The 13,438-nt window shown below is 49.3% G+C and overlaps 1 protein-coding gene across 1 annotated transcript in view; it reads left to right on the top strand.

Moving 5' to 3' along the window:
• The first annotated feature begins 11,563 nt into the window (after positions 1 to 11,563).
• LOC142046696 (serine protease 27-like) overlaps positions 11,564 to 13,438 on the top strand; it is a 7,076-nt gene continuing 5,201 nt past the window's right edge. The window contains exon 1 of the mRNA XM_075064687.1: positions 11,564 to 11,721. Coding sequence (XP_074920788.1) covers positions 11,564 to 11,721 — 158 coding nt within the window. The remainder of the gene's footprint in view (positions 11,722 to 13,438) is intronic.

Here is a 13,438-nt window from a genome sequence, read left to right as displayed (position 1 = left end):
GAGAGAAGAACTCAGGAGTCCTGGCTCCCAGCCCCCTGCTTTAATCACTAGATCCCACTTCCCTCCCAGAGCTGCGGATAGACCCCAGGAGTCCTGGCTTCCAGCCCCCCCCCAACTCACCAGACTCCACTCCCCTCCCAGGCAGCTGGGAGAGAACCCAGAAGTCCTGGTTCCTGCACCCCTGGCCCCCACTCCTCTCCAGAGCTGGGGAGAGAACCCAGGAGTCCTTGCCCTCATCCCTCCTGCTCTAACCCACTAGACCCCATTCCCTCCCAGAGCTGGGAGAGAACCAGGAGTCCTGGCCAGCCCCCCTCTCTAACCCATAGCCCCCACTCCCCTCCGAGCTGGGGAGAACCCAGAGTCCTGGCCCCATCCCTGCTCTAACCCATAACCCCCACTCCTATTCTGGAGCTGGGCTAGTCCCATCTCCTTTCACACCCTGCCGCTGACACACTCAGCAGTCCCATCAGTCAGATGGTCTGTGCGGTGCCCGTGGCAGTGGTCTCCAGGCAGCGGTATAATGAAGGCGAGTGTGATCTCCAGTGGGAATTTGAAAGCTCTGTTTGATGAGTCAGCCAGGGGCTGCCCGCCTTGAGGGGGTGGATCACCGGGGAAGAACTGGGGCTGTCCATTTTAATACACCTCATGTTTCATTGGTGTTATTAGTGATCATTGTTTCTTTCTGGCTGAAATCACCTCTTACCCTGACCCCATACCAAGTCTATTGGAGTAAGATGAAGATAGATTGGCTGATGTCAAGCTGCAGTAGCCAGTGGTTAGAGTTGGGAGCCAGGACTCCTGGGTTCTCTACCTGGCTCTGGGAGGGGAGTGGGTTCCAGTGGTTAGAGGGGGTGCTTTCTTCCTCAGCACTGGGAGGGAAGTGGGGTCTAGTGGTGGGTTAGAGGGGGGTGGGAGCCAGACTTCTGGGTTTCTCCCCAGCACTGGGAGTGGAGTGGGGTCTAGTGATTAGAGCAGGGGAGAGCAGGACTCCTGGGTTAGCCCCAGCTCGGGAGAGGAGTGGTGTCTAGTGATTAGAGCACTGGGGCCTGGGAGCCAGGACTCCTGGTTCTATTGCTGCTCTGGGAGGGGGGTGGGTCCTGTGGTTAGAGGAGGAGCCAGGACTCCTGGTTCTCTCTCCCACTCTAGGAGGAGTGGCTCTGGTGGGTTAGAGTAGGGGGGGTATGCTGGGAGCCAGGACTCCTGGGTTCTATCCCCAGCTCTGGGAGGGAGTGGGTCTGGTGGGTTAAGCAGGAGGCTAGGAGCCAGGATCCTGGGTTCTATTGCCTGCTCTGGAGGGGAGTGGGGTCCGGTGGTAGAGGAGGGCCAGGAGCCAGGGACTCCTGGTTCTCTCCCCAGCTCTAGGAGGGCAGTGGGCTCTGGTGGGTTGAGTATGGGTGGGGGTATGCTGGAGCCAGGGACTCCTGGGTTCTATCAACAGCTCTGGGAAGGGAGTGGGGTCTGGTGGGTTAGCAGGCAGGCAGCCAGGCTCCTGGGTTCTATTGAGGCCAGCAGGGGGCAATGCTGCTCCCACTGCTTTAAACCTATCCATTCAGCGGAGGCAAATACTCATCTCCTCTAAATAATCCCCCAGTCCAATCATACCAACATCATCGCCCTTCGTGCCTCAGCTCACGCCCTGCTTGCGGTCCGGTGTGTGCCAGTCTGCCTGGTTACTGCGCCCCCCAGCAGTGTTTCCCAGGAACGGAGCCCTGGAGGCACTAAACTTCCCTGTAATTATCCCTCTGACAGTGCCCTGAGCAGGCCGGGCAAGTCAACCCCCTGGCAGGAAGCTGTTGCAAGACCAAGATGCTTTGGAGGTGAAATCAGGCAGGGCCTTGGGACAGGCCCGCGGGTCCACGCACACCCGTTTGCAGTGTTGCCATTTGCTTTTCTTGCATATGTCTTGACTTTTGTTTGTTCACCTGTTTCCAGCGGTGCTTAGCCTTGTGGTTTGGCCTCGTTTGTTTATAATTCAATATTCCACCTCATACACTTCAGTAATCAACTCGAATTTCCAGTTCGTTGTCGCGTGTGACTTTGGTATCTTGTTTTTCTTTTCATGCATTTCTCAGTTTTTGGTTCAACTATAGTGTTAGAACTTAAACATAGAGACGGGTTCGATACATTATAGCCTCTTGCTCTTTGCTGTGTGTTTTCCCTTTATAGTTCTTCTTTTATAACTGATTATCATACACCTCTACCCCGACAGAACGCTGGCCTTGGGAGCCAAAAAATCTTCCCGCGTTGTAGGCGAAACCACGTTATATCGAACTTGCTTTGCTCCTCCGGAGCGCGCAGCCCCGCTCCCCGGAGTGCTGCTTTACTGCGTTATAGCCGAATTCGTGTTAGATTGGGTGGCGTTATATCGAGGTAGCGCTGTATCTTAAACCTATATCCACTCTACTCAAATCGTAACTGAAGATGCCTCCATGAGTGGTTTTCATTTTTCGTGGGTTTCCTACCCTTGCATCTCGTTTCTTTGCTATTTCTCTGCTGCAATTCATGTGTGATCTATTGTCTCTTCCTTCTCTCCGTAATAAAGAAGAGGAACTAGATAATACGTTAATTGTGGCAAATAAATAATGCTTGGTAAGAAACACATGAAAAATAATGTGTTTCTTATTAGCAGTTCATTACCTGCTTTGTTAATTGCCTCTGATTTGGTTGTTGCCGGTGACACAGTCTGCATCGTTTGTAGCCCGGTTGAGGGTGTCTTCCATCTTTGCTGGCCTCCTGCTGTAGTCCTGCCCTCTTCCCACACAATGGCCGGAGCGCCCATGAACAGACACACACCTGCTGCGATCTCCGCCTCCAAATCCCTCTTCAAAACTTACCTATGTGCTATGCTGCTGGTGACCACAGCTCACTCTTGACCATGGTTTCCTTGTGGTCCTCTGTCTGTCTGCCTCCATCTGGTGTCTCTTGTCATATACACAGGCTGGGGCAGGGATGGTGTGTGTGTACAGCGCCTGGTGCAATGGGCTTGTGGTCCTAGGCACTATACTGTACAGCCCCTGGCACAGTGGGGCTATGGTCTGTGACTGCTGCTTTTAGGTGCAACCATAATAACCTGATACATAATACTCCGCGCCTGACACAAGGGGGTCCTGCCTCCATGGTTGGTATTACCGGAATACACCTAATGAGGAATCAGATTGTTCTAGGTTATTGATGTACAACATGGTGATTACTTACACACCTCCAGTCAAGCCACCTCCGGAGGTCTCGGTTGCCAATGTTTATATGTAAAGATATGATTTTATTTAATAAAATGTGCTTTGAGATCTACTGATGAATTCTTGGCTTGTATCTACAAGATAAGAATGAAATATTTATTTTTATTAGCTACATAGTTACTTCTTAGTTTGTCTGTTTTTACCTCTTAGGTATTTATAAGTTGGCTACGTGTATATTTTTGATTAGTTTTTTCTTTCTAGTAACGTATAACTTAATTTTTTCCCATGATTGCTCTTTGAAGGGTATTTTTTGTTGTTTGTTTATCAGTTGGTCTTTCTTTATTAGCCCTATCGATTTTTGTTATTTATTTGTTACTGTGAAATGTATTTAATAGTTAATCGTTATTTGTGGTTTTCTAGGTTTTGTTTTAATGTCTAGTTAGTTATTGCCCGGTGTTCTTGTCTGGTTTTGCCATTCGGGATTTACAATTGTATTTATTTATCAGATTGTCATTCTTTATTAAGAAAGCCTATTGGTTTTCTTATTTATTTACCCTTGTGAAAGTTATTGATTCGTCAATAGCTTGACCCATGTGTTTCCTATGGGTTTGCTTGTTTTTGTGTGTGACATTAATGTATTAGCCACTGTTCTGTAAATGTATTGATTACTTTTGGGACATGGAGACACATTAGCTCTTGTCTTCTACACTTGCCCCTTGTCGGTTAGCTTATGTCGAGTTCTCATTTCCATTTCTCCTTTGCTTTTTGTTATTTTGTATTTTAATTAATTATTATCTGGAGCGCCAGCAGCCTTTGTGGCGCCCTAGGCGGTGGAAGGTCCCACCCCCGAAATGGTGCCCCTGACAGAGGCGGTGGAAGGTCCCGCCCCTGAAATGGTGCCCCTGACAGAGGCGGTGGAAGGTCCCGCCCCCGAAATGGTGCCCCTGACAGAGGTGGTGGAAGGTCCCGCCCCCGAAATGGTGCCCCTGACAGAGGTGGTGGAAGGTCCTGCCCCCAGAATGATGCCCTCGACAGAAGCGGTGGAACGTCTCGCCCCCAAAATGGCACCCCCGACAGAGGTGGCAGAAGGTTCCGCCCCCAAAATGGTGCCCCCAACAGAGGCGGTGGAAGGTCCCGCCCCCAAAATGGTGCGCCTGACAGAGGCGGTGCAAGGTCCTGCCCCCAAAACGGTGCCCCCAACAGCGGCGACAGAAGGTCCTGTCCCCGAAATACTGCCGACAACTGGGGTGGCTGGATGTTTGGCTGCCGCGGTCGCTGCCCCCCTAATGTCAGCACCCTGGGCGACCAGCTAGGTCACCTAATGGCTTGCGCCGGCCCTGATTATGATTTGCTGGTTACTGGATTTCTTTTTTTGACAATTTCTTTTCGTTTCTGGTTATCTAGTTGTTTGTCTGTATTTGCTATTTGATGGTGATTTTTTTGTTTGTTCTCTTTCTTAGCACATCAATGGCATTGGTTATCTGAGAGTTATTTCTTTTTCTTTACTAGCGGTTCCTTCTTTATCAGCACTAGCTAGGGTTTTTGTTATGTGACGGTTAGTTTATTTTACTTCTTAGCTGTTCATTCTTTATTCGCACTTTGTTTCTTTGCTGAGCTTTCCTAGTAAGAACTAGCTATTGATTTTTCTGTTTTGTGGCATTTGTATTTCTTAGCCGATATTTTGTCAATAGCACTGCATATTGTTGTTGCAATGTTTGATTTCTTAGTGCTTCTAATGAAAGACAAGCTAGCTATTGTTTTTTTTCCTATTTGATAGCTATTTCTCAGCTGATTTTTCTTTAGTAGCACTCTCTATTCTTTTTGCACCTTTGTTTCGTAGCTGTCTGTTGGGGTCCCACTGCTCTGGCTTATTTTGTGCTCAGACATCAAGCATGTGGCTGAGATACCAGTAATTAAATAACTACATCCCTGGTTGGACATAATGCATTTCCCCAGGCACTATTGAATGCTGTGTGGCGTATGATTATCTAGGAACATGGAAATGATTTCAGCCCATCATCCGCAGACTCCTTGGGGTCTGCAGACTATGTCTAAGGGGTCTGCGAAAAGTTGTCATTACACAGAGTAGTGGTTTTCAACCTGTGATCTGCAGACCCCTGGGGGTCCGCTGACTTTGTCTACGATTCCCAAAGAGACGGCCTTTTGAAATTGTGTAGGCATCTGCAAATAAAAAAAGATTGAAAGCTGCTGTATTCGATTCTTGCTCTCGATGTGTATTAGCTAGTGCTTTGTCTGTGAAATGTAACGAGTAGTTATCGGTTTGTAATTCATTCAGCAGTTCTCATTTATTAATTTTGTCTATTCTTTGCGTTGATTATTTCCTAGCGATGTATTATTTTGTAATGCCTTTATTAGTTGTCAGTTATCAGTTTACATTTATTTATTATTTGCACTGATCATTTCCTCCTTGTTTTTGTGGCAGACTTAGCTGTCATTTACCGGTTTCTATTTATCTGTCATCTGTGTTTCTTATATCCTAGCTGTTGATTGTTTTTAATATATTGATTAGCTGCCAGTTATAATTTTGTATTTATCTGGTGTTCATATTTCTTAGTTCATAGTGTTTTATGGTTTGTAATAGATTTATTCAATATTATGGATTGGTTTCTAGTTCTCTGTAACTTGCATTGGCTACTTCCTAACCCATCACAGGGCAGGGGGTAACTCTGTGGTTTGTGCATTGGCCTGCTAAACCCAGGGTTGGGAGCTCAATCCTTGAGGGGGACACTTTGGGATCTGGAGACAAACAAACCTGCCTGCCTGTCAGGGACAGTACTTGGCCCTGCTGTGAAGGCAGGGGACTGGCTTCAATGACCTTTTCAAGGTTTCTTCCAGTTCTATGAGATGAGTATGTATCTCCATATCTTACCTAGATATATTTATTAGTTTGAATGTACCTATAACTTCTATGGGTTATTTCCTAATTATTTATTGCATTCACATGAATTAGTTGTCAGTTATTAGTAGATTTTGGGCTATGCTTTGGATTGGTTATTTTCTAGCTATTGGTTGGTTTGTAAGATCATCAAAGACCATTGGAAAGAGAGAGATTCTTGCCATATCCAAAATTCTAAGCAGAGCGACCCCTGTGAAGTATCAGACAGAGAAAGAAGAAGGAGTGGGTATATTGAGGACCATCAACCCAATTTCCATGGCAAGGGCTAATCTGGACACCCCCGGAAACAGAAAAAGAGGCTGCTCAATAGAGGAAAAAGCCAAATCCATCCACAGACCAGAGCAAGACTGGAAGAATAAGTGGAAACCGGCGGATGCTCCAATCACCTGCAGGTGTAGAAGCATAAAGACAAAGTTTATTAGTTGTCGGTTATTGGTTTATATTTTTCTATTATTTGTATTTCCGAGTTATTTATTATATTGTAAGTTACATGTTAGTTGCCCATTATTAGCATCTGTTGTTCCATGATTTGCATAGTTTATTTCCCAATTATTTATTACTTCATTGGTTACTTGCCGTCATTACTGGTTTATGTTTATCTAGCGTTTTCTATTTCTTTTTACAATTCTTGTCACATTCCTTAAAGAGTCAACATGGGAACAAGCCATTTCAATGGACTTGAAACAAATACAATTCGACGACGTTTCCAAATGAAATGAAAAAACCAAACGAAAAACTTCCCTCCGAAATCTCACTAGGTGGCAGATTCTGAGCTTGTTTTGCTGCCTTTTGTTGCAGCCCACCGTGGGTTGTCCCCATTTCTATTACGTTTTGCTTTGCTTTGCATGCCGGTAATACATTTTAATGTTTTTAGAAGGTCTCTTTCTGTAAGTCTGTAATATCGAACTAAACGATTGTTGTATGTAAAGTAAATAAGGTTTTAAAAATATTTAAGAAGTTTCATTTAAAATTAAATTAAAATGCAGACCCCCCCGGACTGGTGGCCAGGACCCGGGCAGTATGAGTGCCACTGAAAAGGAGCTCGGTGCCCGTGCCATAGGTTGCCTACCCCTGTGAGTTGCCATTTAGATTCTCAGTGGTTGAAATTCCCTCTGGGCTACCGCTTCCATCCTTTAGTGTTTCTGGGGGGCGGGGGGGGGTCTTGTTCTCTGCAGCGAATTGTCCTAGCTGCTCTGTGGATCGTACATTTCCACCGACGGATGAGTCATAGATTCTAAGGGCAAGAAGTCACCATTAGAACATCCTGTGGAGCCCAGGGCATCACATTTCACCCACTTCCTCTTGTACTTCGCCCCGTAACTTCTGTTTGGTTAAAGTGTCTTCTAGGAAGGTCTCCTGTCTTCATTTGAAGCTAACCAGAAATGGTGAAACCTTCCCTTCCCACTTCCCTTCAGAGTTTGTTCCAAGGCGTAATCACCTGAGCTGTTTAGAATCAAAGATGGGAATTTGCCTGGCTTTAACTTCAGGCCGTTGGTTCTTACTCTGCCTTTCTCTTCCTGATCCAAGAGCCCGTTAGTGCTCAGGATTATCTCGTATTAACTGGCTTCCAGGCAGCTTTGGAAGCCACCCAAAGATGGAGACGCCAGGTGGTGAACGTGGTGTTGTTTTTTTAACCTGACTCCAGATTCCTCCCGTTTCCTGCGACTCAAACTTCTTGAACTGACGATCCCATTCAGACAGCACGCCTCGGGGTGCGAACCTCTGTATAAATGACAAACATTTTTTATATTTAACGCTATTTTCTATGCTAAACGTATAGCCCTATTGTTTAAAATGAATTTTCCTTTTCTCACAGCTTTTAAATTAAGACGATAAAACTCAGTTTTATCAAAGGATTCTTATGAGCAGAACAGTTTGTTTTTAAAATAGTTGCTGTTTAATCCTGAGGTGGGGGGGAGCGCGTGAAGAAACATTGTCAATATCACCTTGAGCAGCAGATTTCGCACCCCATGGCCAATTTGCCACCCTTACTTCTGCCCTGCTGCTGGCAGCGATGCTGCCGTCAGAGCTGGGCAGTGATAACACCGGATGTATTTTGTTTAGGGACAATGATCGCTGTGTTATACGTTTATGATACTTTCTGATGTAACTATATTACATTGCGATGGAAAGGTGTGTGTGACTTTCTAAAAGGCTAGATTTAAATGATATATTTTAGATCCGTTTCTCTCTGTTTCCTGGATGTATTCATGATCCCCACGTAATTATCTTGTGATACCTCTGAGGGGTTCTGACCCCCAGTTTGAGAACACCTGATCTTGGGGGATTGAAACCAGCATGAGGCATTGTTATGGTTGCCATCCGGCCAGTTTTGAAGCAGTCTGGCTGGTTTTTCACAATGCCCCATCACAGGGTGCCCCAGATGCACAGGATCGATGCTATGCCCCCGCTTTGCAACAGTCACTCAGACGCCCCCTCTTCCCCCCGGACTGAAAGTCTCCAAGACTGAGGCTCTGGGCTCCAGCCCTTCAACCCCACAAGCTATGCCCAACGAGTCCAGCTGAGATAGAGGCCTGCCCGGGCCGCAGGGAGCAATCCCCCTCAGCTGGGATTTGCAGTGATGCCCGGCAGCCTGTTGTAGCAGAGTAAATTTGATTTATCAGCCGGACCACAGCACGGGAGTCCTTAGTGTTGTCTGATGCCACCAGTGTGGTGCTCTGTTCTGTCCATTGTTGATATCAGTTGACTGCGTGCGTGTTCCCTCTGTGTGCTGCCCCGGCTCTGTGCAGATCGCTGACACAGCAGATCCCAAAAGACCCCGAATGATCATAGACTCTGATAAGGTATGAAGGCACCCGGCCAGGTTTATTGTCAAATGAAACACAGTAGGGTGACCAGACAACAAATGTGAAAAATCAGGACAGGGGGTGTGGGATAATAGGAGCCTATATAAGAAAAAGGCCCCAAAATTGGGACTGTCCCTATAAACTCGGGACATCTGGTCACCCCAGCCTCAGGCCTCATACCAGGCCTCTGATACAAGGTTTGTGTTTCAAGGCTTCATCTTACTATCCTTAGGTTAGCCCGGAGAAGGAAAGGTGAGGACAGACTCGACCCAACCAAGCTGCTATGGACTCTCTCGCCCTCTCTCTGCCAGTCCCAGCCAGGGGTGCCAGAACGTGGTGGTGGAGGGGGGGAAGGGGAGGGGACATGGCCCCATCAGTTTTAAATACAGCCCTCCCACTTTTAACAGGCCGTAAGGGCGCACAATGGGGGGGAGGGGATGGAGAGGAGCAATTGGGGGACGGGGTTTTGGGGGAACGGGGTGATGCAGGAACAGGGCCTTGGAGGAAGGGGTGGTGTGGGGGCAGCTTCATGGGGGCAGGGCAGGAGTTCAGGGAGAAGGGGCAGCATGAGGGCAGGGCCTCAGGGGGAAGGGGTGATGAAGGGGGTGGAGCCTTGGGGGAAGGGGAGGCACAGGGAGCGGGGCCACAGTTTGGGCACCGGTGGCTCCCCCACTTTTAGGGAGGTTCCACTGCTCCATGTCCTGGCTGCTCTCTGCTCTGTCGCGTCAGCAGCCCGTTGGTCTCCACTGTTGCTCTGACCACATGGGTCAAAGAGCGAAAGGGGTTACTCTAACCACGTTGCGGTCCGCCAATGAATGGCGTTGAACCAGGCCCAGGGGGTGGCACCCGGGGACCTCCGCCTGCTTCCTTCCTGAGGCCAACACCCCCGGAAATATCCTCTCCTTCTAGGCCTGGAAAAGAAGGGAAAAACTGACGAAAGCCTTGGAAGTGTAACGCAGGAACCAACGCTTTCATTTCCTCCCTGGTGCTTGGTCACCGGCCCGTGAGTGGGAGAGAGGTTTTAGCAGGAAAAGCCCCCTTCTTTGACTGTCTCCGGTGGTATCCAAGATGTGGTAACTGGAGGAGAAGGCAGCTGAGATGGGCAGGAGCTGCTGTTAATGTTTGATCCTTTTTCATCCCTGGCGGTGGTTGGGATTCCTCTGGGGCCGGTGGTGATGTTGCCTGGGTCCCTCTCTCCAGACCTGAGTTCCCAGGCGAGAATTGCGGTGGCACCGAGATGGTGAAGTCAATTCCACCCCCACAAGATCTTTCTCTTTACATGATGGGTGCAGCAGCCCACCTGTGAGGTCTACTTTCCGACTCACCAATTTTCACTTGTCTCTTGTTTACCAGGGTTCATGGTAACACGGTCCTTGAGTTATATCGGTAGGTCTTTTCGTTTGGACTAATTCAGGCTTTCAGGCCCTGCGTTACTGGGTCATCCCATGAACGGTCCTGGATTTCTTACAGCTGAGCTCAGAATTCGAGCCAATTTGCAGGCTCCCATGAGCTGCCCACCGGAGATCCCTGTGGATCTCAGCCCACCACTGATACTGGTCAGCCAGTCCCGTAACAACTCAGTCACCTCATCCCAGGCGACGTCACCCACACAAGCCCCATTTCCTGATCTGACTCAAGAGCAACTTTCTTAATCCTTCCCCCCTCCCCCGGGTAGCGATGCGCATCACAGAGGGAAATTAAGGCAGGCACCGGTGTCCCAAAAATAGAACTGAAAATTCCCGCTTTGTCACAGCAAGGTCAGGCAGGTGGGGGTGGGTGCAGAGTCTGGACTTTCTGCTTCTTGGAGGTGGCAGCCCATGGGGCTGGCCGGCCAGGTTGGGGCCAGCATCACACCCCTGGTGGGAATCCCTAGCCAAGGGGAATTTGGCTGACAGCTTCAACGGAGCAAAGATGTCCCCTAACTTCCCCCGCTCCTCATTAGTCACCCAGCAGCCAATGCCCAAGACACCTCGGGTGAACCTTTCTGCCCTTGGATTCCGCCCAGGACCATGGCTCATCATGCGCGAGGCAGGGGTGGGGTAATGCGCCTGAGTCACCCGGTGCCCTGTTTCCTTGAGTGTCCTCATCCCCGGGTCTTTCCTAACAGATGTTTCCTTTGGGTCTTTTACAAACTTGCCCCTCCCAGGCCAAGCTGGGGCCTCTCCCCTGTTTCCCAATGGGTTGGTGGCATGGGGGTCTCGCCAGCTAAGCAGGCTTGGGACGGGACGGCTGGAAGAAAAGGCTTGGGAACGTGAACGGACTGGTGGAGGGAAAACGGGGTTGTAGAAGAGGGATATAGATTTGGGAAGTAGGAGGAGAGTGCGAGAGTCGGACATATGGGGGAGAGGATTCCCGGCCAGAGGGTAGGGGGCGGAAGGATAAGTAGGCGTAGAAGGTGGTGGAATGGAGAGGTGGAAAGTCGGAGGGGCAGATGGCAGTGGAGGGAGTGCAGGCTGGGATGGGGGAGGGGAGCAGCTCCCAAGATGGCCTGGCCCAGGCAGAGACAGGGAAGGGAGCTTGCTAGGAAGGAAGGAAGTAGAGAGGCGTTTGCCAATGTTGGCCCAACAAGTCGGGCGACATTCCCAGCCCTACACCCTGCCAGACCTGAGTATATAGGAACCAGCTGTGCCACAGGGCCCCTTCACATTCTGTTGTATCCCAGGATGAGTGGCACGGGGGAGCGGCAATGGGCAGTCCAGAGGAGATGGGTGATGGGCAGAGGGACTCTGCTGGTGCTGCTGATCCTGGCAGGGCTCCTAGGGGATGGACCCCAGGCAGGGAGTTGCCTGGCACAATCTGGTGAGAAAAATTGGCCAGCTGAGTGGGTGGGTGAAAGCCAATATCCAGTGAGAATGGAGCTCAGAGGCTTCTTTCTGCAGCCTTATAATCTAATCTCTCTATGCTCTATGCATAGACACCCATCTCCCTTTCTTTCGTTCTTCATCTTATCTCTCTATCCCCATACACCCAATCTATCTATCTATCTATCCCTTAATGTTTTTAGTGCTTTTAACATTATAGCTATCATTCTAATAACATGGCTTTTATTAACTCTTACGTGGTGAGATTCTGCTAATTATGATTAGAAACAGTCGTACTTTTCTTAGTTAATTAGCAATGAATCGCTTGATCAAGTCTCTTGCATGGTATCGCAGTGTGATCATGTTACTGCAAGAAATAGAACTGCTTTATTGATGGATAAGCAGTGAAATATGAATCTATGAAATGGAATTGATTTTACAGCTGATTAGCAGGAAATTAGGGTAATTACTGATAACCCCCTTTCCTTCCAGCAGGAGATCGCAAAGCACTTTACAAAGGGGGGCAGGATTATTATCCTTCTTTGGAAACTGAGGCATGGGAGCTTGCCCAATGTCACCCTACTCTAACCACTAGACCCCACTCCCCTCCCAGAGCTGGGGAGAGAATCCAGGAGTCCTGGCTCCCAGCTTCCCCCTGCTCTAACCACTAGACCCCACTCCCCTCCCAGAGCTGGGGAGAGAACCCAGGAGTCCTGGCTCCCAGTGCCCCCTGCTCTAACCACTAGACCCCCTCAGAGCCAGGGAGAGAACCCAGGAGTCCTGGCTCCCAGCCCCCGCTGCTCTAACCACCAGCCTTGGTTAATAGAATTGCTTTGCTAGGTGATTAACTGAATTTTCAATTATTGGTTTATTAGTGTCCTGTTCTCAGTATTGTACCTACCTGGGGTTCTTAGTACAACAGGGTCCGACTTCTCCTGCCTCGTTACAATTCTGGGCTTGTCACTGGACTCTAAGATTCGCTTTGGTGATTATATTTAATTGTGTCGGGCTGAAGTCTATGGCGTCAGGGCTGCATTATGAGCTCTGCAACCCCCAGTGTAAATCCGGAGTGACCCCACTGGTGCCAGTGGAGCCAGGGCTGGGTTCTGGCTCGGTGACCCCTGGTGTAAATCTGGAGTGACACCAATGGAGCCAGGGCTGGGTCCTGGCTCAGTGACACCTGGTGTAAATCTGGAGTGACCCCACTGACATCAATGGGGTCAGGGCTGGGTCCTGGCTCGGTGAGTTCTGGTGTAAGTCTGGAGTGACCCCAATAGTGCCAGTGGAACCAGGGCTGAGTCCTGGCTCGGTGAGTTCTGGTGTAAATCCAGAGTGACCCCACTAGTGCCAATGGAACCAGGGTTGGGTCCTGGCTCGGTGACCCCTGGTGTAAATCCAGAGTGACCCCACTGACACCAATGGAGTCAGGGCTGGGTCCTGGCTTGGTGGGTTCTGGTGTAAATCCAGAGTGACTCCACTGACAGCAGTGGAGTCAGGCCTGGGTCCTGGCTTGGTGAGTTCTGGTGTAAATCCGGAATGACCCCACTGACACCAATACGGTCCGGGCTGGGTCCTGGCTCGGTGAGTTCTGGTGTAAATCCGGAGTGACCCCACTAGTGCCAGTGGGGTCAGGGCTGGGTCCTGGCTCGGTGAGTTCTGGTGTAAATCCTGAGTGACCCCACTTTCGCCAGTGGGGTCAGGGCTGGGTCCTGGCTCGGTGAGTTCTGGTGTAAATCC

Source organism: Chelonoidis abingdonii, chromosome 4 (assembly GCF_003597395.2).
Source record: "Chelonoidis abingdonii isolate Lonesome George chromosome 4, CheloAbing_2.0, whole genome shotgun sequence".
Classification (NCBI taxonomy): domain Eukaryota; kingdom Metazoa; phylum Chordata; order Testudines; family Testudinidae; genus Chelonoidis; species Chelonoidis abingdonii.
The sequence above is the reverse complement of the archived record's forward strand: the minus strand, read 5'-3'. Positions and strand labels throughout refer to the sequence as shown.